This window comes from Diospyros lotus, chromosome 9 (genome assembly GCF_014633365.1).
Source record: "Diospyros lotus cultivar Yz01 chromosome 9, ASM1463336v1, whole genome shotgun sequence".
Classification (NCBI taxonomy): domain Eukaryota; kingdom Viridiplantae; phylum Streptophyta; class Magnoliopsida; order Ericales; family Ebenaceae; genus Diospyros; species Diospyros lotus.
The window spans coordinates 18,498,370-18,524,523 of NC_068346.1; the positions used below are offsets into that span (position 1 = coordinate 18,498,370).

At 36.7% G+C, this 26,154-nt stretch overlaps 1 protein-coding gene across 6 annotated transcripts; it reads left to right on the plus strand.

The window, feature by feature from the left end:
- Window positions 1–24,634, plus strand: LOC127810709 (protein FAR1-RELATED SEQUENCE 5). 6 transcript variants are annotated; one of them, XM_052350321.1, is made up of 5 exons: window positions 1–170; window positions 509–582; window positions 812–1,230; window positions 23,246–23,462; window positions 24,199–24,624. In XM_052350321.1, coding segments are annotated over exons 2-4 (624 nt in total). In that variant the 5' UTR covers window positions 1–170; window positions 509–581; the 3' UTR covers window positions 23,450–23,462; window positions 24,199–24,624. The 6 variants fall into 6 exon arrangements, with proteins under 6 accessions (XP_052206281.1, XP_052206284.1, XP_052206283.1 ...); XM_052350324.1 differs by having other exon boundaries at window positions 2–170; window positions 509–660; window positions 24,199–24,617; XM_052350325.1 differs by lacking the exon at window positions 1–170 and adding an exon at window positions 313–392 and having other exon boundaries at window positions 509–660; window positions 24,199–24,617.
- The last annotated feature ends 1,520 nt before the right edge of the window (window positions 24,635–26,154 follow it).

The window sequence follows — 26,154 nt, forward strand, 5'->3', positions numbered from 1 at the left end:
AGGAGGCGTATCTTATGTAAATCGTAATCACGAGTCTTATTTATATACTGATAATAGACCCAGAAACAAAATCTCCTTCAGTATTATGATTTCTCTCTCTCTCTCTCTCTCTGTACATCGGTTCCGTAGAAAGATCTATTGCATTCCTTACGCTTCGATAAAAAGTTAAAGTAAGTTAGGTTTCTCGTTTCTTCTTGTGTATGGATGTAATATGTATGTCTACATCTACAGCCGTTAACGGAATTGTTCTGTGGTTCTGGAACTCACAAGCTATAATGGTCCTTTAGTCATACATTTGATAGAAAGAACGAGGTTTATCGTCGTGAATTTGATTTGTTGGGTCTGCGTTTTTCAATGTTTGCAATTTCTGGTGACCTTCTATGATGTTAAATGTAATAGATTTTGCAGATTTCATGAACTCAACCTCTTTTATGCGAATATGTACATGTTATTCATTGATATTGCGAGGGGTTTGTGCAAAACCTAAGTTGTTATTTCCTTCTTGTAGCATGTGATCGTTCCTGCTCAACGACTGTTGGATAAATTGTCCAGTGGAAAGAAATTTTGCTGAAACGCTACACAGTAGGTTGCTAACACGAGGAAAAGAGCAAAAGAAAAAGAAAAAAACAAAATCATAAGCTGAAATATAGTTAATAAAAGGTTGCTTTCAACATTTCTAGTTTGCTTTGAACATTCTTTGTATCTTCTCATCGGCAGTTGGACTAGTTTGTGTTCTGTTTTCTTGTTAAAAAAATGTTTCTTGTCCCATAGATTTGATGAGTTTCTCCGTGCTACATGATGTTATCTGCAGTGGATTCTAAGGAGGGGGCTGGGCCTACGGAGAGTTGTCCGGAAGGAGGGGAGTTGGTTCCTTGTGAAGTACAAGCAATTCCAGAACCATATCAGGGTATGGAGTTTGAATCTGAAGAAGCTGCAAAGGTATTTTACGATGAGTATTCCAGGCGAACAGGTTTTGTCATGCGTGTGATGGGCTGCCGCCGATCAGATATTGATGGAAGAATTCTTGCCCGCCGACTTGGATGCAATAAGGAGGGTTATTGCAGGGGTAAATCCGCTTCTGTTAGGAAGCCAAGGCAAAGTACAAGAGAAGGATGTAAAGCCATGATCCTAGTAAAGTGCGATAAATTTGGAAAATGGATTGTCACCAGATTTGTGAAGGACCATAATCATCCACTTGTGGTTTCTCCTCGTGAAGTGCGCCCTACTATGGTGAGTTTTCTTGACTTCTTGATAACTGCTAATTGGAGTATCTTTCTTATTTTTAAGTTTATCATTCTGGTTCTTACAACAACAACAACATAAATATATCCAACCTTTATTCCACTATGTAGGGTCGACTACATGAATTCTAGACTTCCATGTATTTCTGTCTTTTGTCATATTTTCATTTAGGTTCATACACTTCATATCAAACTTTAATGTCTCCTCCAAAGTCTTCTTGGGTCTGTTTCTACCTTTTTTTTGACTAATTGTTCCATTTCATCAATTCTTCTAGTAGGAGCATCTCTTGGTCTTCTTCTTACATGACAAAACTATTTTAGTCTAGTCTCTTTTATCTTCTCCTTGATTGGCATTATTCTTGCCTTATTATGAATAACCTCATTTTTAATTTTATCTTTTTTTATATGGCCACACATCCATCTTAGCATCTTCGTCTCCGCTACGCTCGTCTTTTGCTCATGCTAGTATTTGACTGCCCAACATTCTGAGCCATACAACAAAATTGGTCTTATAGCTGTCCTATAGAATTTTTCTTTCAGTTTTAATGGGATTTTACCATCACATAACACCCCTGATGCATTTCTCCATTTTAGCCAACCTACCTTAATTCTATGCATGACATCCTCGTGAATTTCTCCATCTTTTTGAATGACTGATCCTAAATATCGAAAATGGTATTTTCTTTATATGATTTGGTCTTCCAATTTTATTGTAACATCCTCCACTTTTATATTTTTACTAAATTTACATTCCATATATTATGTTTTCCTTTTACTTAATTTAAATCCCTCAAATTCTAAATTGCTTCTTCACAACTCAAGTTTAGTGTTCACTCCCTCTTTTGTTTCATCCACCAACACTATGTCATCTGCAAATAGCATACACTATGGCACCTCTGTCTGAATGTGTTTAGCTAGTTTATCCATTACTAAAGCAAATAAGTATGTGTTAGGAACCGGGAAATCGTGAAGCTTTGATTATGCCTTGTTTGATCCGTAGAATCGCAAACACGAACTCCTCCAAGTCGGTCCACACGATCGACCGTTTCCATGAACACCTCGAGTAATGCTAGTAACCCTAGGCGCCTTTGAGAGATTCGAAATTTTCCTATCTTTTCCAGCTTCTTAAGTGGCTTATTTATAGAGTTAAAAACCCTAATTGTGTCTTTGGAAAACTCCTAAACGATTTAGGCCCGGCCCATAATCATATTGGGCCGAATCTCTCTTTTAAATTGTGGAACGGGCTCGACCTAAGTGTGTGACCCCTTAGGTTCACCATTGGGCTAGATGTAGGCCAACTCTATTGGGCTATATGAAGGCCCAGCTCATTAGATTAATTAAACTTATGACCTTCTTAATTAGCACATCTTATGGGGTTTTTAATTAAACTTTTTAATTAATAGTTTTAGAATTAATCAAATTAATTCTAAAATCCTACATATCATGGTTAACGTCAAGCAACATGCCATGAATACCTAGCCAACGATGAAAAAATACGGACTTTTTCAATTGCAAATACCGTGCAGTAAAATCCTTTTATCAATCTATGTCCCGATTGAATTTAGGGTATGATTTTATGACGAAACCCTAATCATTCAATAACTATGTATCCATTCCAAATTTATGACTTGATAGGTGAAATCAAAACATCTTTTAATTTTCACCTCACCTTGGCCAAGGATTTCCTCAATCATGAAATCATCGGAATACATAGGACATCTTCTCATCTTATTGATAAGTGATGAATCCTATTTCGACATTCATAAGCCTTCATATGTGATAAGGTTACGCCCAGTGATAATTTGTTAATGACTCCATTGGAATCCAAAAAAGAACCAAAGCGTAACCAGTCAAATATAAGACTACCATGATGTCTCAAGTCTAAGGATCAATCTGCACTATTGCAACATAGAAATTCCAATTCGACATTAAAAATAACCATTAAGAATTCTATAGCGGGTCAGTTCAGTGTACTTATTCTTATAATAAGCACCCACATATATGCACTAGTGTCTCCACACCAATGTCCATGAAATGAGATATTTTCCCAATTGAGCATGCATCATATGTGCTAGTCTATTCGAGTTATTAGTGTCAAATTCTAATAACTCTATGACTAGGAACATTTAAGATCAAAGCTTGTAAGGAATATGTTTCATGATCGTCATCTCAATGCACGATCATATTCCATGAGCCTATTTGATCCATGGACTTTGTCAAGAATGAATTACAATAAATAATGACAACCATCAATGACAAACAAAAACATAAATGCCTTGCAATAATAATTGATTGTTCCTAAAGAATAAAAAATGTAAAGTACGATCAATTACATGTAAATATAATTGACTTGTAGGGCATAACTCTAACAGTATGGACTTAGTGCAGAATCTTGATGCAGTCCCATTGTAATTTTAAACGGTTTAGTATCCCCTTCGCATGTTCTAACCCTTGTCTTTGCATCGTGATACATGTCCTTAAGGGCTTGTATATAGGCTATTCAGACTCCTTTCTTCTCTAAAACCCTTCATATTACTTCTCTAGGGACCCTATCATAGGCCTTTTCTAGATCTATAAACACCATATATAGGTCCTTCTAATGATCTCAAGACCTTTCCATTAGGCACCTCAATAGGTATATAGCTTCCATTGTTGACCTACCGGGCATGAAACCAAACTGATTTTCCGAGACATATGTTTCTTTTCTGAGCCTTTGCTCTATTACTCTCTCCCAAAGTTTTATGGTATGGCTCATTAACTTAATTCCTCTGTAATTCTCACAGTTTTGAACATCTTCTTTGTTCTTGTATATAGGAACCAAAGTACTCTTCCTCCATTCATCTAACATCTTTTTTGATTTAAGGATTGTGTTAAATAATTTCGTTAGCCAGGAGATGCCCTCTTCTCCCATGCATTTTCATGCTTCTATTGGTATATTATCCGGTGGTCCCACCACCTTATGATTTTTCATCTTTTTTTATGCATTCTGGTTCTTACATGTAAGATAATTAAATTACTCATAGGGATTACCACTTCAGTTTTTCGGATTTGTTCTCTAAAAACTCATATGGCTTACTCTTTGTACTTTGTTTTATTTATCTATGTATTATGTCGCAGGCTGACTATAAGTTTGACAAAGAGTTATTATGAGGAAATTAATTCTCCATGATTATAATATTAAGTGCAGCATACTATGCATGCTTGAGGATGTGTTAGACCTCCCTCCCTTATATATATATACATACACATGTATATGTATATAGTTGTTCTCATCAATTAGTGTTTGAGCAGGCTTACCTTCCTAGTGAGCCCTAACCTGGCTATATGATTATGGTCTTCTCTTGATTGCCAATGGAATGCTTTTTGATTGTTTTAGCATTTTGAATTCACCAGTGGCTTCAATGCTCTACACCCATGGTCTAACTTATATATCATTTCTTTGATGAAGTTAGTGTTTTGTAATGCATATTTATATAATGCTTTTATGATGGAGCATTTGAATATTTCTATAAGGCTGTGTTTGTTTGTGGAATGTGGAGAAGGGGGTTGGAGATATAATCCCTCAGCCCCAGAAATTTAGAGAACAGATTCCTGGATGATATATCTCCCCTAGGGAGAAATTAGTGGTATACCATATACCCTTTGATAGTCTAGGGATGAACGGGTCATGGTTACCCCCATTTTAACAACTTTCAATAACAAGGACTTAGCAACAATCACAAGCCTTAATCCTAGGTTACATGAATTTTAGATCTCCAACCATCTGTATTCATAGTCATATGCTCTATAAGGCCACTATATTTATGTCATGTTTTAAGTGTCTTGCACCATTTTTTTCTTTTAGTCTTCCTCTCCCTCTTTTGCCATTTTGGCAACTTAATATATTATAGTATACTATGTATATTAATGTCTTATAAATTTATATTGATATTATGATTAAATTATTATATTGCACTTAGGCCATATAAAAATTTAATATTTTATGGATATGTAATTTTAATTGCAAATATATTATAATATGTGTCACAATTATACCATATCATTTGATAATTGCATTCATCGCTAATATTTTATATCAGTTACAAATATATATTTTACTAATGTATTTTATATTATATTGAAATAATAATCTTTCTCTACAATTGGGCCAAGGCAATGAGGTTGGATCACCAAATATGCATACATCTGTATATATTTTGGGTAAATTACAACCTAAACCCCTCATGGTTTTGGTCAACTTTATGAACAATCCCCTCATGTCCTGTGGTTTGTTTTTTAATCAACTCATTTGGCAGTTTTGAGTCCAATGCCGTTACTAAACTTTCCTAAATGTTGTTGCTAAACTGGTTTGGTAGTTCGGTAGTTTAACAAACTCTATTTTATCTCTCTACTTTTTCCATCATTGTTTCTTTATCTCTCTACTTGCTCTACAACTTCTTTTCTACTTTCTCTCTTTTTATTTTTTCTGTCCTTTTTGATATTTGTTCTCGAAGGTCTTTGTTTCCATGTAGAAACAAACTCGGTTATTTCTTCCTTTTCTTCAACTTTCACGCTCATTTCTACCGTTTCTGTAACAGAGTCATCGAATCCCAATTACCAATGGGGTTGATGACTGGGATATGTTGGGGGGGGGGGGGGGGGAGAGAGAGAATTGGGAAATCACATGGAAAAAACTCACAACAAAAACTTTACCAATCAGCAAAATCTTTACTAATTAAAAGCAAAATATAGACAATTGAATGGAAAATAAACTTACAACAAGATTTTCTCAATATAGCGGGAGAATCAGCAATTAGAGAAGAAGTTTTCTTTTAACAGCCACCCAAATGAAGTAGAGAAGTTTTTTATGTGATGAAACATATGATGATATACATTGCACAAAGGTGGGTGGTGACTTGGAGTTGTCTGATTTTTGTATTTGGTTGCTAGTGGGGGAAGGTTGGACTTTGAACTTTGTTGGTTGTTTATCCAAGGCTTAATAATGTTTATACATAGTCCTTGTGTGTGGAGGATCTCAGTTGAGTAGTCTCCTTTACATCCTTAGAACCAATCTCTCTCTCTCTCTCTCTGACCATCTCAAATTTTACCAGACTCCAGAATATAATCCTCTTAGTCAAAACCAATAAGCATAATGTTGTGAGTTGTTTTGCTTTTGGAAATGAAGGTTTTTACCATGCAAAATGTATAGAAGTTGCTAAGAAAGTAGGGAGTGAAAAAATGATGATGGTGAAAAGATAAAGAGAGCAAATAGTGTTTATTAAAATGATATTGTTTAGGTCCTTTAGGAAAGTTTGGTAATGCCACTGGGTGCTAAACTACCAAATGGGGTTGATCGAAAAAAAAAAAAGAAAAAAAATCATAGGAACCCAAATAACAAAATTAATCCACATGGGAGTGCTCATACAATTGACCTAAATCATATATTAACTATTCTAATGCCATGTTAAAAATATGGGCCACATAGAACCCCAACATGACTAGTGAAAACTAATGGAGGTTCATCCAATATACTTAAATTATGAAGAGTAAAGGGTGCATAGTCGCATACATACATATTAGCTCATGTGTTGATTAATTTGGGTTTTCTTCTTATTTACTGTTAGTAGTTAGGAGTTGGTATTTCTCATTTCCTCAGTCAAATAGCTACCTTGGTAATAACTAGTGCTAAACATGTACTACCTTAAGTGAAGTAGTGGGAAGTTAATTACCCATAATGGTGATGGTAATTATATTAAATGAAGATGGAAATTGAGTTTATCTAATTCTTTAAGTCTTAGAGAAGACTAAGGTAGGGGATCGTTTGTCCCTCTACTTTCATCTTGGCACCCTCATCTTAGGCCAACAAGGTGGGAAGTCAATGCCTATGTTTGCAAGGCAAATCTCAAACACCTCAGGAAACTAGTGGGGTGGAAGAGTTGGGAAGGGGCAACAAAAGGAATGGAATTTGGTAGTTACTGTTTGGGGTGGCTTATTGGATAGACCACAAAAGACTGACCTTTTAAGCTAGATCCCAGATATTGTTATTTGCAAGCCATATCTCCAACACCTCATGAAATTAGTGGGGTGGAAGAGTTGTGAAGGGGCAGGAAAAGGAATGGAATTTAGCAGTTACTATTTAAGGTGGCTTATTTGGATAGGTGTCATGTACCTAGGGATTTGATAGGGAATCGGAAGAAATCGAGGGGGAATTAGACTGAAAGGGAGGGTAATGCAACAAGAAATGGGGAAGGATTACAGACAAAACAACAAAGAGGGGGAGATTAGAGAGAAATAAGAGGGATTGGGAGAGAGGTCTGAGGGAAATCGAGGGAGAATTCATGAGAGGGAAATAAGAGAATTTAATTATCATTCCAAAACATGCCTTCCCATCCCCTAGTCGTGGCTTATATATAGCCTAAGAGTTGGGAAGGTGCAACAAAAGGAATGGAATTTAGTAGTTACTATTTAAGGTGGCTTATTTGGATAGGTGTCATGTACTTAGGGATTTGATAGGGAAAGGGAGGGTAATGTAGCAAGAAATGGGGAAGGATTACAGATGAAACAACAAAGAGGGGGAGATTAGAGAGAAATCAGAGGGATTGGGAGAGAGGTCAGAGGGAAATTGAGAGAGAATTCATGAGAGGGAAATGAGAGAATTTAATTATCATTCCAAAACATGCCTTCCCATCCCCTAGTTGTGGCTTATATATAGCCTAAGAGTTGGGAAGGGGCAGCAAAAGGAATGGAATTTAGCAATTACTATTTAATGTGTCTTATTTGGATAGGGTAATATAGTAAGAAATGGGGAAGGATTACAAACAAAACAACAAAGAGGGGGAGATTAGAGAGAAATCAGAGGGATTGGGAGAAAGGTCAGAGGGAAATTGAGAGAGAATTCATGAGAGAATTTAATTATCATTCCAAAACATGCCTTCCCATCCTCTAGTTGTGGCACATATACAGCCTAACAGCCTCCCACATACACCCATGTGCAGTACAACAATGAGCATAACTGCCTATAGCCAAGGATCTATAACAAAACAACAACAATAACAGCAACAACATATTCAGCCTTTATCCCACTATGTGGGGTCAGCTACATGAATTCTAGACTTCCATGTATTTTTGTCTTTTTTCATATCTTCATTTAGACCCATACACTTCATATCAAACTTTAATGTCTCTCCCAAAATCTTATTGGGTCTTCCTCTATATCTTTTTTTGACAAATTATTCCATTTTATCAACTCTCCTCACATGAGCGTCTCTTGATCTCCTACTCACATGACTAAACCATCTTAGTCCAGTCTCTCTCATCTTCTCCTCGATTGGCATTACTCTTACCTTATTATGAATAACCTCATTTCTAATTTTATCTTTTCTTGTATGGCCGCACATCCATTTTAACATCCTCATCTCCGCTACGCTTGTCTTTTGCTTATGCTGGTATTTGATTGCCCAACATTTTGAGCCATACAATAAAACTGGTCTTATAGCTGTCCTATAGAATTTTCCTTTCAGTTTTAATGGGATTTTATCATCACATAATACCTCCGATGCATTTCTCCATTTTAGCCAACCTGCCTTAATTCTATGCGTGACATCCTCATGAATTTCTCCATCTTTTTGAATGACTGATCCCAAATATCGAAAATGGTATTTTCTTTGTAAGATTTGATCTTTCAATTTTATTATAACATCTTCCACTTTTACATTTTTACTAAATTTACATTCCATATATTCTGTTTTTCTCTAGGGACCCTATCATAGGCCTTTTTTAGATCTATAAACACTATATGCAGGTCCTTCTGCTGATCCTGATACTTCTCCATTAGGCGTCTCAATAGATATATAGCTTCCATTGTTGACCTACCAGGCATTAAACCAAACTGATTTTTCGAGACATGTGTTTCTTTTCTGAGCCTTTACTCTATTATTCTCTCCCAGAGTTTCATGGTATGGCTCATTAACTTAATTCTTTTGTAATTTTCACAGTTTTAAACATTTCATTTGTTCTTGTATATATGAACCAAAGTACTCTTCCTTCACTTATCTGATATTTTTTTTTTATTTAAGGATCGCGTTAAATAATTTCGTTAGTCAGGAGATGCCCTCTTCTCCCATGCATTTCCATACTTCTATTGGTATATTATCTAGTCCCACCGCCTTATGATTTTTCATCTTTTTTAATGCTTGCCTTATTTCATTTGAACTTATGGGTCGATAAAATGTATAGCTCGTTCGGAGTTACTAAGATGTCTCAACCTAACTCTTGCGTCCCCACCATCGTTGAATAATTTTGTAAAATACTTCTTCCATCTCTCCTTAATCGCTCTCTCATTCACTAATACATTTTGGTTTTCATCTTTTATGCATTTCACTTGGTTTAGATCCCTTGTTTTTCTTTCTCTTGTTTTAGCTAATTTATATATATCCATTTCTCCTTCTTTTGTATCAAGTCGTTTATATAGATTCTCATATGTTTTTGACCTTGCTTCACTAACAGCTCTTTTTGTTTCTTTATAATTTTTTAGGTTTTCTTCATTGTTGCACTAATATACAACCTTATAGTAAGTTTTTTTATTTCTAATTTTTAATTGTACCTTTTCATTCCACCACTAAAACTCCTTAAGATTTGGGGCTCTACCATTTGTCTCTCCAAGGACTACTTTTGTCGTGCTTCTCAAGGCAGTAGCCATTTCTCTCCACATTTGGTTTGTCTGTCATTCTTCATTCCATTCTCTTCTATTTCTTAATTTTTCTTTGAAGATTAGTTGTTTCTCCCCTTTTAAATCCCACCACCTAATTCTTGAATTTTGTTTTATGTGATTTTTTCTCTTCTAATTTCTTACTTGGATGTCAAAACCAAAAGTCTATGTTGAGTAGTCAAACACTCTCTCAATATCACCTTACAATCCTTACAACATAACCGATCCTCTTGTCTCATGAGGAAGTAACCTATTTGGGTGCTTGATGTGATATTTTTATATGTGATTAAGTGTTCGTCCCGTTTTTTGAACCTAGTATATTTGGTTATGATGAGCCCCATATGCCATAGCAAAATCTAGAATAGACCTACCCTCATTATTAATTTCCCCGAATCCATGCCCTCCATGTACCTCTCTATAGCCATTTCCGTCTCTACCCATGTGACCATTTAAGTCACCTCCTATAATTACTTTCTCTCATCTTGGTATCATTTGTACGAGTTCCTCTAGGTCCTCCCGAATTTTGCTTTTATCTCCTTTAGAATCTAAGGGATTTAAATTAAGTAGAAATAAAATAGAATATCTGGAATGTAAATTTAGTAAGAATGCAAGAGTGGAGGATGTTATAATAAAATTGGAAGATCAAATCTTACAAAGAAAAGACCATTTTCGATATTTGGGATTAGTGATTCAAAAAGATAGAGAAATTCACGAGGATGTCACACATAGAATTAAGGCAGGTTGGCTAAAATGGAGAAATGCATCAGGGATGTTATGTGATGGTAAAATCCCATTAAAACTGAAAGGAAAATTCTATAGGACAGCTATAAGACAAATCTTGTTGTATGGCTCAGAATGTTGGGCAGTCAAATACCAGCATGAGCAAAAGACGAGCTTAGCGGAAATGAGGATGTTAAGATGGATGTGCGGCCATACAAGAAAAGATAAAATTAGAAATGGAGTTATTCGTAATAAAGTAGGAGTAGTGCCAATCGAGGAGAAAATTAAAGAGACTAGACTAAGATGGTTTGGTCATGTGAGAAGGAGACCAAGAGACGCTCCTGTGAGGAGAGTTGATGAAATGAAACAATTAGTCAAAAAAAGAGGTAGAGGCAGATCTAAGAAGACTTTGGGAGAGATATTAAAGTTTGATATGAAGTGTATGGACCTAAATAAAGATATGACAAAAGACAGAAATACATGGAAGTCTAGAATTCATGTAACCGATCCCACATAGTGAGATAAAGGCTGGATATGATGTTGTTGTTGTTGAGTAATACTAATCGTTGCTTGAGTAAAATTTAGAGATATGTTTCTTTGTTTATTACTCGAGTAATACTTTTTTCAGTACCCGAGTAATTCAGACTGTCTTAGAAACTATTCTTAGTTTTTAAGCTAATTAGTTAAGTAACATTATGTGTTACTCAAGTAAGATTTTGAAACTCTCCGTTTCTCAAGGAATTAGTTGAGTAATAAATATGATACTCGAGTAAGATTGACTTTTCTTTAACCAAAGTACGTTCGGTTCTTTTACATAGTACTCAAGTGATACATTTTGATACTCGATTAAAGTTTCAAGCTTCTCAATTTCTTAGTAAAATACTCGAATAATACTCATGTAAGACTTTGTTCGTCTAACACTCATCTCAGCATTTGCCTAAGTTAGTTGAGTGACATTTGTTGGCTTGGGCAAATACTCAAGTAATGATTTTCTAGAATCTTGATTCTCGATTATTTCATTTGTTTAGTCTTTGATACTTGATCTATTGCGTTTAACACTGTCAAGAATGACTAAAGAAAAGAATTCAATGTTATTCCCCTTGAAGGGATTACTGAATTTATGTACAAAGTTGCCTATCAAACTAGGAAGTTTCCAAATCCAGAATTGGAAACTATACAATTTAGGATACAACTAATTTAGAATACAATCACAGCCATATACCTTCTAGAAGATATACCATACATCTTTAGAAAGGGAAAACAATGAAGTGATATGTCTTGCCCGATAATGAGGACAAGATATATTACATATCTTTCATACACTCTCTCAAGATTGTAAGTGGATGTCATGCATTCCAATCTTGCTTATCAACCTTGACACATAGCTGCAGGTAAACCCTTAGTCAACACATTTGCTAATTGATCACTTGAAGATATATATGGGGTGCAAACTAGGCCACTGTCCAATTTTTCTTTAATAAAATGCCTATCTACTTCAACATGCTTTGTTCGATCATGTTGGGTTGTGAGCAATGCTTATAGCTGATTTATTATCACAATAGAGTCTCATAGGAGCTGTCTATTTGATTCTAAGATCATCCAATAGTATAATAAGCCGTAATAACTCACACATCCCTAAAGCCATTGACCTGAATTCTACTTCAGCACTTGACCGAGCCACCACACTTTGCTTTTTGCTTCTCCAAGTCACAAGATTACCCCCTAGAAATGTGCAGTAATTGGATGTTAACCTCCTATCCACCATAGATCCAGCATAATCAGTATCTGTGTAAACTTCAAGAGACATATTTTCTCTCTTTTTAAATAGAATACCTCTCCCGGGAGCTCCCTTCAAATAGTGTAAGATCCTATACACTACCTTTAGATGAATTTCTTTTGGATTGTGTATGAATTAGCTAACCACACTGCATAGGCAATGTCCTTGAGTATACCTCCAATGGACCGGAAGTAGATACTGAAGGCTTCCTTAGTAGCATACTTTGTGAGTCCTTTGGGATAATTAATGGGAGAGAAGAGGATGATAGCTCAGGAAGAACAAAAAACTGATCCTTATTCTCTAGAAATGGATTCTCCCCTTGAGGATAAGGTTGGCCAAAATAAGGGATATTCTCAGCAAATGTAACATCTGTTGAAATAAGAATTCTCTTGGTAGGAGAATGATAACACTTATAAACTTTTTGAGTAGAAGAATATCCAATAAAAATACACTCAAGGGCACGAGGATCTAGTTTACTTTTGTTAGGAGTAGGAACATGAACAAAAGTGACACACCCTAACACTTTAGGCTTCCAACAGCAAGTGATATGGAAGTCAGGAAAGGTCTTGGTGAGAAGTTGGATTGGACTCTAAGAATCAAGGGTTTGAGAAGGTAGTCTGCTAATAAGAAAGGTGATTGTTAAGGCTGCTTCTCTCCAATAATTTTTGGGAACATTATGGTGGAAGAGAAGAGCTCTAGTAACAACCAAGAGGTGGCCATTCTTCCTCTTAGCCACTTCATTTTGCTAAGAGGTATAAGGGTAGGAAGATTCATGGATAATGCCTTTCTGTTGAAAGAAAACTGATAAGGATTGATTGAAGTAATCTTTGGCCTTATTAGATCTAAATCTTTTAATCTCAACCCTAAACTGATTTTTAACCATGTTGTAGAATGTAGGAAAAATGTTTCCCACCTTAGATTTATTTTTTTAATAGATATAATCAATCTACCTGGGTGCAATCATCCACAAAAGAGATAAACCAACGTGCCCTAGAGATGTTAGGAATAGTTGAAGGGCCCCATATATCACTGTAAATTAGAGTAAATGGAAGATTAGTTCTTTTATTAGGAGGAGGAAAGGATACTCTCTTATGTTTTGCAAATTCACACACAGCATAATGGAATTCTCTAACATCTAGACCCTTGAATAAGAATGGAAACATCATTCTAAGAACTAAAAAAATGGTTGACCAAGATAGTAATGGTGAAGCCATAGTTGATCCTTATTGGACTGAGCAAGGAATGACACAGGGGAAGCTTTCTCCTTCTTAGCCTCCTCACTCTATTCCTCAAGTAGTAAAGTCTAGCCTTAGCCCTAGCATGCCCAATCATCTTCTTTATGTCTTGCTCCTGAAACTCACAGAAGGTTGGGTGAAAAACAACACTATTGTTAGCATCCAAAGTGAGTTTTTGAATAGAGATTAGGTTAATGAAGAGTTTAAGGACATGGAGGACATTCTCTAGGGTGAGATGTTTGTTAAGAAAAACATCCCCTTGGCCAGCTACAATGGTTAAGGATCCATCTACCATTGTAATTTTTCTGGAACTTGAACAAGGGTTATATGAGATGAATTGGTTGGAGGAATAGGTCATGTGATCTGTGGCTCCAAAGTCTAGGATTCAAGTATTAGGATGGGCATTTTCTGAAGCATGTAGAGTAAGAGAAGAAGAGGAAGAGATGCCTGTGAGCGCAAGAGAGCAGGTACCTTTCTCAGCTTTCTTGTCAAGGGATTCCAACAAACTCCTCAACTTTTCAATTTCTACTTTTTTAAGTTCTAATGCTTCTCCCTGTTTTGGAATCCTTTGCTCAGTTTGTTGATGTTTGTTGGCCACACAAACTTGTCCTTGGCCTTTTAGTTGTCCTCCCTGTTAGCTCCCAAGGATTTGACTGGTTTACTCGATCAATTGGACGATCGAGAATGGTAACCGAGAAGAATAGAGAGAGAGAGAGAATATGAGAGAAATGAGACAAGAGAGAGAATAGAAACTTCCGAGAATATTCATTAATGATGATTGGAGAAAGGATCAGCTCATATATAGCTGATCCAACTCGTCCCATGTGCGGTAACTGATTACCATTGCTGGGAATATACTAGCTCCCTAATGCAACAACAAACCATTTACAACTCCTTAAAGCATATTTTCTAATATGCTACTTACTACCCTTAGTATAGCCCAATTACACTAACACCCTCTCCTTATCTCGCACCCATGACACTCCCTTGGATGGCTTTCTTTCCAGCACTTCTCTATGGCGTGCCAGGGCTTTTTGCAATGCGTGCACCATAGTGAGTCCTTGTCCAATGTCTTCTTCTCCTCCATAGGCCCCTTATTTTGAGTAGAGGCCTTTAAGTATACAAGGAAAGAGCTCTCTATAGAAGAGTTGTCCAGCATCACTCCCCATCTTCTTTCCTCTGCATGCACTATAGAAATTACCTTACTGAGGATTTGAACTCTCATTGTATCAAACTCCATGTTAAGGCTTGCAAGAAAGTCATATGTCCTTTCCTTCTCCACAAATCTCTTTTGTAAGGTTGCATCCTCACTACTCTTCATTTTAAGGCATTGATAGTGGTCCAATTCTTGCCGTAGAGTCTGCAACAAATTTGCATACTTTGTAATGGATCGTGAGCCTTGCTTGGTAGCTGCAACCTTAGTCCTGATCTCGTAGATCTGTGCAGAATCATGTACCTTGGAGTAGGTAAGCTTCTATCATGACCCTAAGGATTTCTCAATGATAGATTAGTAAATATAATAGTAGGAGTTTACATTTTCTTTTATATTTTCTGTTGTAAGGCTTTGTCTTTAGTTTGTAATAGGCAGTTGGGTTGTTTGTTACATTGTACATGGGTGCAAGTGGGAGGCTATTAGGCTATATATAAGCCACAGCTGAGGATGGGAGAATTATGTTGAATGATAATTGAATATTCTCATTTCTCTCTCTAGAATTCTCTCCCAATCTCCTTCTGTAACTTTCCCTCATTTCTCTCTAATTCCTCCCCCCAATTTTGTCCAATTTCCCTCTCCAATTATTTTGTTCTTAGTCTTACTTCTATCGGATTCTTCCGATTTCCAACCCAACCATAGGCTAAACCCTAGGTTCATGACAATTGGTATTAGAGCTACCAGTTTTTGGAAGCTCTTGGCCTACCATTTGCGCATCGTTTCTAGCAAATTCAAGTAGTAGTATCGAAGGCGAATCAGGTTACTGAAGGCGAGGACAAGGCTCACTTCAGAGGCGACTTGAAGGACTATAATAGAGCCACCGCTCCTCGGCAATTCTCTTTGTTAAGTAATTCCGATGATTCTCGGCTGTGATCTAAAAGCCTTAGAAGTTAACCAAGGCCAATTCTGAGTGATTGAGATCAAGGCATCGGCTCAAAATTGAGGTTTGTCGAACTACAATAGGTGACAAATTGTAGGCGAAGCTAAATCGTATCCGACCAAGCAATTTTCAAAATCGGTGGATTCGTAGGTGAGCGATTCTCAGAAGGTTGACAGAGCTGATAGATGGTGATAGGGTGGCAAATCCACTAGTGATCTGATTTGGGTAGATAGTGCAAGGAGGAATTGAAGTTGGATTTGAAAAGGTGAGGAGGAAGATGCAGATCTCTCAATTCTGATTAGAGCGAGGCCCAAAGTTAGGCTAGGAAGTTGGTCGAGTAGCGATTTAGACGAAGATTAAGGCATTGAAGAGAAGCAGATTGGAGCAATTGGAGCCTATAACGATCGTGATTGGATTCCAAGGACTTGTTGATCAAGGTGAACTCAAGGAGTGCGGTAGTCCTCCAGCCGTGGTCAGTGATTGGGTGAGAAGGAGTCGGCGGGAGGCGATCATTGAATCCACAACAATCACAAGTAGAGCCGATTTCGGCCATCTAGGTGAACTTAGAGAGTGACAGCAAAGATGGTGGTGCTTGATGGTGATTGGGCGATAGCTGCATGGTTGTGGTTTCGGTTTGAGTTAAAGGCAAGGAAATCCATTTCAGTGATTAGGTCCAAATTGAGAAGGCTTGAAGGCGACTTGGTTGGGCAGTGTTTCCAGCGACTCCGGACATCTGGAAGGTGGTTTGGTGTTTGGAGGTATTAATCTCCAATGATGATTTACGAAGGTGATCTAGTGGCATATTCAACAGAATTGGAAGTTCCAACAAGTCACCCTCAGCCACTAATTTCAAAGGTGACTGCAATTTGCCACTTTTTGGATCAATTTCAGATATGACTGTTGTGAGGTAGTCACAGTAGGGAAGTGTGGGAATTAGGACGGAAAGAGTTGCGGTTTCTTGGCCTATTGCTTTTCCTGCCTGTGAGATTTTGTCTAGGACGAGTAGTGCATGTATGAGACCAATGGAGTCTCAATTACAGCAGAGGGATGCTGCATTTTCAATAGGGTGTCCGGCTCGTGAAGCCAGGGGAGGCAGTGCACCCATGAGGCAATTAGAGCCTCAATGGCAGCAGGAGAATGTTACATATTCAGTTGGCAATAATAGGAATCATGAACAGATTAGCCAGAAGAATCAGGCTGGGGAAAGGTTGGATAATGAGTCTAGCTGAATTGACAAGAAAACCAGTCTAGCTGAATTGACAAGAAAACCAACAACGGGATACATGGAACGTGCAAGGAATTCGGATGTATGTTACATGAATAGTTGTAGGAGTTTGCAATGATACTTACTAAGAAGTATCATTACAAGTTTCTTGCTGAATTCTTCGAGGATTATCACGAAAGTTCTAACCAAGAGGAGTCCTTTAAAATGGGGCAGCCTAAGGAGAGGTTTGGAGTTCGAGGCTTGTCTAATGTGGTGGAAGAGTTTAACAAAATCAGGCAGGTAAGGTCAGTGATGGAGTACCAATTGAGGTTTGAAGAGCTTATGGCTTTGATGCTCAATCATAACCCTTATTTGATAGAGGCCTAATACGTTTCAAGCTTCATAATTGGCTCGAACGAAGAGTTGAGGTCAATAGTGATGATGCTTTAGCCCAGGACTCTCAAACACGCTGTTGATAGTGCCAAGCTCCATGAATTAACATTGGAAGCACTGAAGAAGAAACAGAGGGATAGAGATGCTGATGGAACAGTATGGGAGCAGGCAAATCCGACTGAAGGACCATCATTGGTGCAGATGATGGTGTTGGAGCCTTTCCTCAGATTTTGAACTTATCGAAATCTAAGGAACAATCAGATTTGGAACAAAGCATGGACCCATTAGATAATCTAATAATTAAACATATTGGAGTTGAGAATGGCAATGCTTGTAACATCTATCCTTGTGAAGGTCCACATGGTCGAAGAAGGTCTAATTGAACAATTAGGATCTGAACAATCTTATATTGGCTCTATGGAAACTGATTCTAAGGCTGATGAACTTGGACCAGCATTAAGGAAGAAGCTGGAGGTTGAGAAAAGACATTCTTTCAATGGGACTTTGGTTCAGAAGCAAGCTGAGTCGCCCTTGACTTGGGTTAAAATAGGCAATGAGAAGGTGAAAATAGCACTAGTTGGAGGAAAGCTAAGGGGGATAGCTGAAGAAGTTGAAGGTTTTGCTGAAGGAAACAAGACTCTCGCTATTGTGTTGGTTTTTACTCCTACTGGAAAATCCAAGTTGCTGTCTACTGCAGGGTGGGATGAACCAATGGCTGATTGTGTTCTTAAAGTGGAGACCAATCTTTGATTGGATAGCTATTGTAGAAGATGAGTGTATTGAACTTGAACTCTATTAGGTTGCTCCTATTGAAGTTCTAGGCCAAATTACGACTGGGATTGATCTTGGACACTTAAGAACGAGGAAGAAGAATAGGCCTAGAAGGAGAAAGAAAAGATAAATCAGATAAAGAAGGCGGAAATTGGATGAAGCAATGGCTACTTGCTGCAAGTTCTTGAGAACAAGAACTCTCTCAAGGAGGGGGGAATTGTCATGACTCTAAGGATTTCCCAAGGATAGATTAGTAAATATAATAGTAGAAGTTTACATTTCTTTTTGTATTTTCTGTTATAGGGCTTTGTCTTTAGTTTGTAATAGGCAGTTGGGCTGTTTGTTACATTGCACATGGGTGCAAGTGGGAGGCTGTTAGGCTATATATAAGCCACAGCTAAGGATGGAAGAATTATGTTGAATGATAATTGAATATTCTCATTTCTCTCTCTAGAATTATCTCCCAATCTCTCTCTGGTTTCCCGTTGTAACTCTCCCTCATTTCTCTCTAATTCTTCCCCCCAATTTTGTCCAATTTCCCTCTCCAATTATTTTGTCCTTGGTCTTACTTCTATCAAATTCTTCCAATTTCCAACCCAACCCTAGGCTAACCCTAGGTTCATGACAGCTTCATTGTATCCCAAATGTCCTTGGTTGTAGTGTTAGGAACATGAAAGTGTCACTAATCTCCGGAATCATGGAGTTCTACCGCCAAGACATGACTAAAGAGTCCTCTTCATCCCAGCCTACAAACATGGGATCACCCTCCTCTGGACTGGTCCCCAATAGGTGGCTTAGCTTCCCCTTCCCTTTCAGAAAAGTGCGGATCAACTGGGACCACTTTAAGTAGTTCTCACCATTCAATCGGTAAGATGCTTGGATATTCTATAGCTCTCCTCCTGAGCCTACACCATTGCTTTCAGCAAACAGAACTTCTGTTGTACCGCTGTAATCAGCCGAATCCAGCATGGTATTGTGGGTAATGGACATCCTATCCTATGAAAGAAGATTGAACTTTGATGAAGGCCACGACAATCGAAGTCACAAAAGGGCAGTGATCGATGTCCTAAGGCTCTGATACTATGTCAAGAATGACTGAAGATAAGAATTCAATCTTATTTCCCTTGATGGGATTACTGAATTTATGTACAAAGCTGCCTATCAAACTATGAAGTTTCCAAATCAGAATAGGAAGTTTTCAAATCCAGAATTGGAAACCTGTACAATTTAGGATACAATCACAGCCATATACCTTCTAGAAGATATACCGTACAACTAATTTAGAATACAATCAATGACCAAATTTTGTTTTGTTAAGCATCAAAACCATAGAGAATACTGTCAAGAATCATGCAACGGATTCAAAGAATCATGCAACTGATTCAACATATATCATGCCTGGGAGTTTTCTAACAAATCTTCTGTACTCTTCTTTACCTCTTTTATTACAAATTTCTTTCATTTTGTCTTCTTTCACATGTTAATGATATTAATTGTGTTCCCAATATCCTATCTTCAATAGATGCCACTTTAACTTTATTACTAATAAGTTTATTTTCAATTCTATTTTTCTTGTATGGAAACACATTCACTATAATATTCTTGTTTCAGTTACAGTCATATCTTAGCCATGCTGGATTGCCCAACATTTCATGTTCTACAACAAAGTTGGTCCTATAGCCATCTGATAAAAGTTTTATTTTAGTTTAAAAAGAAATTGAGTCTCATAAAACGTTAGAAGCACTCATGTCTTGATTTTTTTATATTCTCACTAATTTCTGTTTCGTTTTAAACAATTGATTTGATATATTTGAACTGTTCATTTTTTAGAATGACTTGATTTTCAAGTCCCACCATAACATTTTTCATACTTTTATTTTTACTAAATTTATATTTCATATATTCATGCCCCGCCATAAAATTGTTTTGACTTGATTTTATATTCATATATTTCTATAATTTGAGCTTACTATTCGCGCTTTCTTTTGTCTCATCCATCAAAAAATTATCATTTACTAATAACATACACTAGGGGACCTATTTTTTGGATCTGTCTAGTGGTTTCACCCATCACTGGTGCAAAGAAGTAAATGATTAGTCTAGATCCTTAAATGTAATTCAATTGTAAGTGAAAGGTCTCTTATCTCTTGTACAAGTTGTAACACATGTTTCTCCTCACGCACATCTTTAATGACCTTATATAATTAGCTGAGACTGTCTTCTTCCTTTAAATCCGTTACATGACTTCTCTAGCAGTCCTGTCATAGGCTTGCTCCTAGTCCATGAACACTGTACATAAATCCTTTCATTTATCTGTAGAAGCATTCCATCAAAAGCTTCTATTGTTGACCTACTAAGCATGAAGCTAAATTTGTTATTTGAAATCTTGATTTCTTTTTGTAACCTTTACTCAATCACCCACCCTCTCCAGAAGTTTCAAACAATCACTCATTAGTTTGATCTGTTTGTAATTTTTACAACTTTGAATATATATATATATTTATGTTCTTGTAAATGAGCACTAAAGATCACAAGCATCAAGCATTTATCTGGTTTTGCCTGTCATGATCTGAGTAGCAAAGGGGGTGGTATAGTAATTAAATGTAATGGGAAGGGAGAATTAGCAAATTAGTAGAATATGTTATTAAGGGGTGGTACAAAGTTTGTTGCTGCTGTGGGCAGGTTGTACATTCCCTGTTGTAAGCAGTTACCCCACATGGGGAAGGGAATCCAGCTATATATACAGCTGATTCCTTCCACCTTATTTCTCATGCAATCATTCTAACAGATTCTAAATATTCTCTCTCTCCCTCTCTCTCTATCTATCTCTCTTTCTCTCCCTAATTTCTCTCTCGATCTTCCCTTCTTGTTGATTGAAGAAGTGCTGGTCAGTTCCTTGGGAGCTGACATTGCCTCGGTTGTATTTGTTGTTGGCCAGCCTATATGTGAAAAGTGGCATGTATTTTGTTGGCAATTATGTTTGCTGAACATGATAGTTGAAAATGCATGATTTTTTGAGCATGTCCATGAGCATATGACCTGTAGCATGTGTATGTGATGCATTGCATTTGTTTTTGCTGAGCTAAGGAGCTCCATATGGATTTACCCGTCGGACTGATAGATGGTTTGGTTTGGAAGTGTTTTTGCAAAGATTTTGCTTGCAGGAATTGACATGTAATCGCTGAGTTTTGAATCCCTTAATGTGTATATGGTTACACAATTTTGCAAGTGTTGCATATGTTAGTTCAGTTGATAGAGAACTGTACATGCTAAAGCAAGCAATGTCATGAAACCTGTATATGCTACAGTTGCTTGATGTAGTGTATATGATTTGTATCCCAGGGGATTGCATGAATTTTATACTTGTGGCATAGCTAATTTAGATATGTACTTCATGGAAGTTCAATGGATTTGTGCACGCAAGCTGTTGATATAATGAAGCAATATAAGACATTGCACTTATATTGATATGTAGCCAACAGAAATGCCTGATTCCTGGCTAATGAAACCTAATGGACCAGCTGATGAGGCTGGGGAATTAAGCAAAATAATTGAGATGTTGAAATAAAGGGCATAATTGAACCTAGGTCATGAGCCATTAGTGAATTATATGGAATGGTAGAATACAAATGAAGGGTTAAAAGATGTAAGACAACCTTAAGCATGCTGAAAAGTTTATTTGAATTAGCTAAATGAGTTGAGTGTGGCCTAGATCTTGGAAGAAAAACAGAAGGTATTAACCCTTAGGTATAAGCTTGCACCAAATTGTAAGCTAAGGAATGGCCATTAAGTGAAGGGTGAGCTAGCCAAGCATTGGAGTGCAGTGGGATAAGGGGTAAAAATCATGCATTTAGAGGGAGATAGAAAGTAAGCTTGCTGAATAATCAGAGCAGTGTCAAAACTGTCAATAGATTGGGAGGGGCTGTCCAAAGTATGCAGTAAAAAGGATAGAAACTGAGTACAGGAATTGGAACTGTACACAGAATATGGGATACGGTCAACAGGAAGAGCTTGAAATGGGAAAACGGTCGACAGTTAAAGAGGAAATCTATCAACAGTATATAGAAGGCAGAAGCTGATGAAAAAAAATACTGTTGATAGTTAGGAGAAAAATCTCTACAGATTAAAATTCTGAGATTTTAAGTCTCTTGGATGGTTTAATGCGCTTCCATGGGTGTTGAGGTTTTACACGTAAGGTATTAAAAAAATCTACATGCCATTGGAGTAGATCCCTGGTGACTCGTGGAAGGGTCAAGGAGTGTTGCATTGAGGGTAGGTGTGTGAAAATTTAAACAACAACAACAACAACATATCCAGCCTTTATCCCACTACGTGGAGTCGGCTACATGAATTCTAGACTTTTATGTATTTCTGTCTTTTGTCATATCTTCATTGATGTTCATACACTTCATATCAAACTTTAATGTTTCTCCCAAAGTCTTCTTAGGTCTGCCTCTACCTCTTTTTTTTGACTAATTGTTCCATTTCATCCATTCTTCTCACAGGAGCGTCTCTTGGTCTCCTTTTCACATGACCAAACCATTTTAGTCTAGTCTCTCTCATCTTCTCCTCTATTGGCACTACTCCTACCTTATTACGAATAACTTCATTTCTAATTTTATCTTTTCTTGGACGCACATTCATCTTAACATCCTCATCTCCGCTACGCTCGTCTTTTGCTCATGTTGGTATTTGACTGCCCAACATTCTGATCCGTACAACAAAATTGGTCTTATAGCTGTTCTATAGAATTTTCTTTTCAGTTTTAATGGGATTTTACCATCACATAACACCCTCGATGTATTTCTCCATTTTAGTCAACCTGCCTTAATTCTATGTGTGACATCCTCGTGAATTTCTCTATTTTTTTGAATCACTGATCCCAAAAGACTAGGAACTCTGTCAATCCCCCTTTGGAAGTGGAAATGTATGGAAAAATGAAATGTTCCTTTGTTTGCGCGTTTTTGTGCAGGTGTTTTGTTTTCCGTTTGTGTTTATGCCTGTTATACATGCATTGGGATGCATTTGTGATCTTGTGTGCATAACTTTTATATGTGATTATCACAACTTGTTTTTTTTTTAATTAATCTAATGCATCTAAGTTATTTTTTGGGTTAAACTCTTGTAGGATGAAAAGGATAGGAAAATACAGGAGCTAATATCAGAGCTACGGACTAAGAGACGCTTATGCGCATTATACCAGGACCAGTTAACTGCTTTTGTGAAAGAAGTTGAAGAGCACAATAACCAACTCTCAAAGAAGGTGCAAATTGTAGTGAACAACCTAAAGAAATTTGATCCTGTAGAGATGGAGCTTTCACATCATAGATAGCCCCTGCTAGCTGGTGAGTAAGCATTATTTCTCTGGATTTCATAGACAGCCACCTTAATTCTTTTCTACATCTTGTTATGGATTTTTTCACCCGGATCATTGTTTGTTTCTTGGGGAAATCCCAAGTCACTGTGAGCAAAGCGTCAGTTGCTTCCTCCAAAACAAGTCAATGTAGTAATGTCTTATAACTAGCATATGTTTGTTTGGCCACTTTCTTTCCAATACTTGAAGTGGAAAAATTGACATCTTTAGCTCCTTGTGCTTTTCTATAAAACAACTTATCAAACCTTAATCCGTTGTGGGGTTGGTCAGCTACATGAGTTCTGGCTCGTCAATCATTTATATCCATGGCTATATTTTCAACAAAGACCTTTTGTAACAGAGACCTCTTCACTGAAGACTTCTTTCATTCCATCCCATTCTTTTCAAATGAGCTGCTATCAATCTTCTTCTCATATGACTAAACCATCTTAATCATGTCTTATACATCTTGTCTTTAATATTACTAGTAGTAGTTACTCCAATTTTATTATGAATAATCTCATTTTTTGTTCTATCTTTTCTTGTTTGGCCACACATTATTCCCCAAAACATCTTTTATCTCTGCTACACCCATCTTGAACCTTCCTATCATGTCAACGGATTTAATGCATATGCATGCGCATGCGTTTAAATTTGTGTAGATTTAAGCAAGTAGTGTCTATAAGAATTGAGCATAAACCACACATCCTTTTGCCAAATACTTGAAGGTGGTAGCTGCAGCAATAGAAGAAAGAAGAGAAAGGAAAGCATGACTAATGAGTACGTGTTTGTGTATATATATGAATGAACTGGTAGCTTTTGTTTTGATACAGCAGCTGCAATTGCCATTGTTGAGGATTTGCAGCAAGCAAGCAAGCAAAGGTCTCCATGTCTTTAGTTTGCTGGAATATATTTTGGAAATTGTAGTCAAATCGGTGATTTGTTGTTATCTCTGTACGCCATTTGGCATTGGAATCTGAGCATCTGTATTTCGATTAATAAGTCGGAATTTATTTTGTACCCTACAAATTTGTCACATGCCTGTGCCTGTGTATGCCGGCGGTGATCCTATCCACCACCATGGTGGGGCACCGCCAGTGTATTTTTTGTAATTTTAAGATAAATTTGTATATTTTATATCGTTTATATGTTTATGCAAATATTTGTGTGTATATATAGTTTATATCTTTTGTTTGTTTATATGTACATATATATTTAGTTTATATTTTTGTTTAAAATATATATATATATTTATTTAGTTTGAGTTTATATATATGTTACAGTCACCTCATCCAACTTTAGCTTGCGTTACAATTTTTATTAAAGAAAAAGGATATTAGAGTGTGTGTATTAGTGATGTCATTTTAGTATTAGCTTTAGTATTTAGTTTAGTATAAATACAAAACATTGTAATCAGTTTAATTTTGGGTTGAATAATAATACATCTTCTTCCCCCTAGAGTTTTCTCTCTCAAAATCTAATATGGTATCAGAGTAACCCTAGCTTTTGTTGCCCATCTATCGACTTCTTTCCATCGGCTTTCTCTTGCTTCGTTGGTCTTTTGGCACTCTGTTCGCTTGTGTTTCCTCCTTTGTTTGGAGGTATTCTCTGTTTCGTTTCTTTTCGATCGAGACATCTGTTCGTGCTTTGATCGCTATTTTTCTTTGGATTTTGTTTCTTTTCGCGATTTGTTCTTCGATGATCTGTTTTTCGACTTTCTATTCTTTCGTTTATGTTTCTATTTTGTGATCTTGCTATTTTGCTTCTTGCAATCTCTGTTTCTTTGCATTCAGTTTAGTGTTTCTTTGTGTCTAGTGTTCTGTTCTTCTTTTTCGTTCCATTGTAAATTTCCTTCAATGTTCTTTTTTTTTTTTCCAGATCTCACTTCCTGTTATTTTTTTCTTTTTCCTTTTGATCTGTGTTTCTTCCATCGTTTTTTTTTTCCTCCGTCGATTTTGCGATTTTGTCCATCAATTTCAGAGTTCCATTTTTTCTATAATGGTGGTCTCCTTCTATCGACGATCTGCAAATCGACTTCCTTGTTCGTCATTTCCAGATCTACTCAAAATAAGAATAGCCGCCGCTGTCATTTTTGCCGCTTCAAGATCTATCGCTGTTACTTTCTTGTCGAGGTTGTTTGGTTGCTGATGTCCATTCCAACCCATTGTTATCAATTTCAGTTTCTAGCGTGTTTATCAGATCTACTTATTGGAGTGTTTCACTGTTCATGGCTGTTGCAGTTCTTGTTGTTGTTTTGTTTTTCTTAGTTTGTTTTTGTTGTACTTCTGATATACATGTAATATCAAGCTGTAGATGTACAGCTTGAGGGAGGAGTATTAGAGTGTGTGTATTAGTGATGTCATTTTAGTATTAGCTTTAACATGTTAGTTTAGTATAAATACAAAACATTGTAATCAGTTTCATTTTGGGTTGAATAATAATATATCTTCTTCCCTTTAGGGTTTTCTCTCTCATAATCTAATAAAGGAAATGAGCGTCAAAAATGAAAAATGAAACAAATTTAAAGTTTGCTATTACTATTCAAAAAATTAAAAATTCTCTCCAAAATTAAAATAAGGGTAAAAGTTAAAATTTTACCCTTTTTATTAATATCATCTATGCCTTATTTTCAGTATTTTAAGGGGCTATTTGGCTAGTTCTTTTAAATATCACTTTAGTTGTCT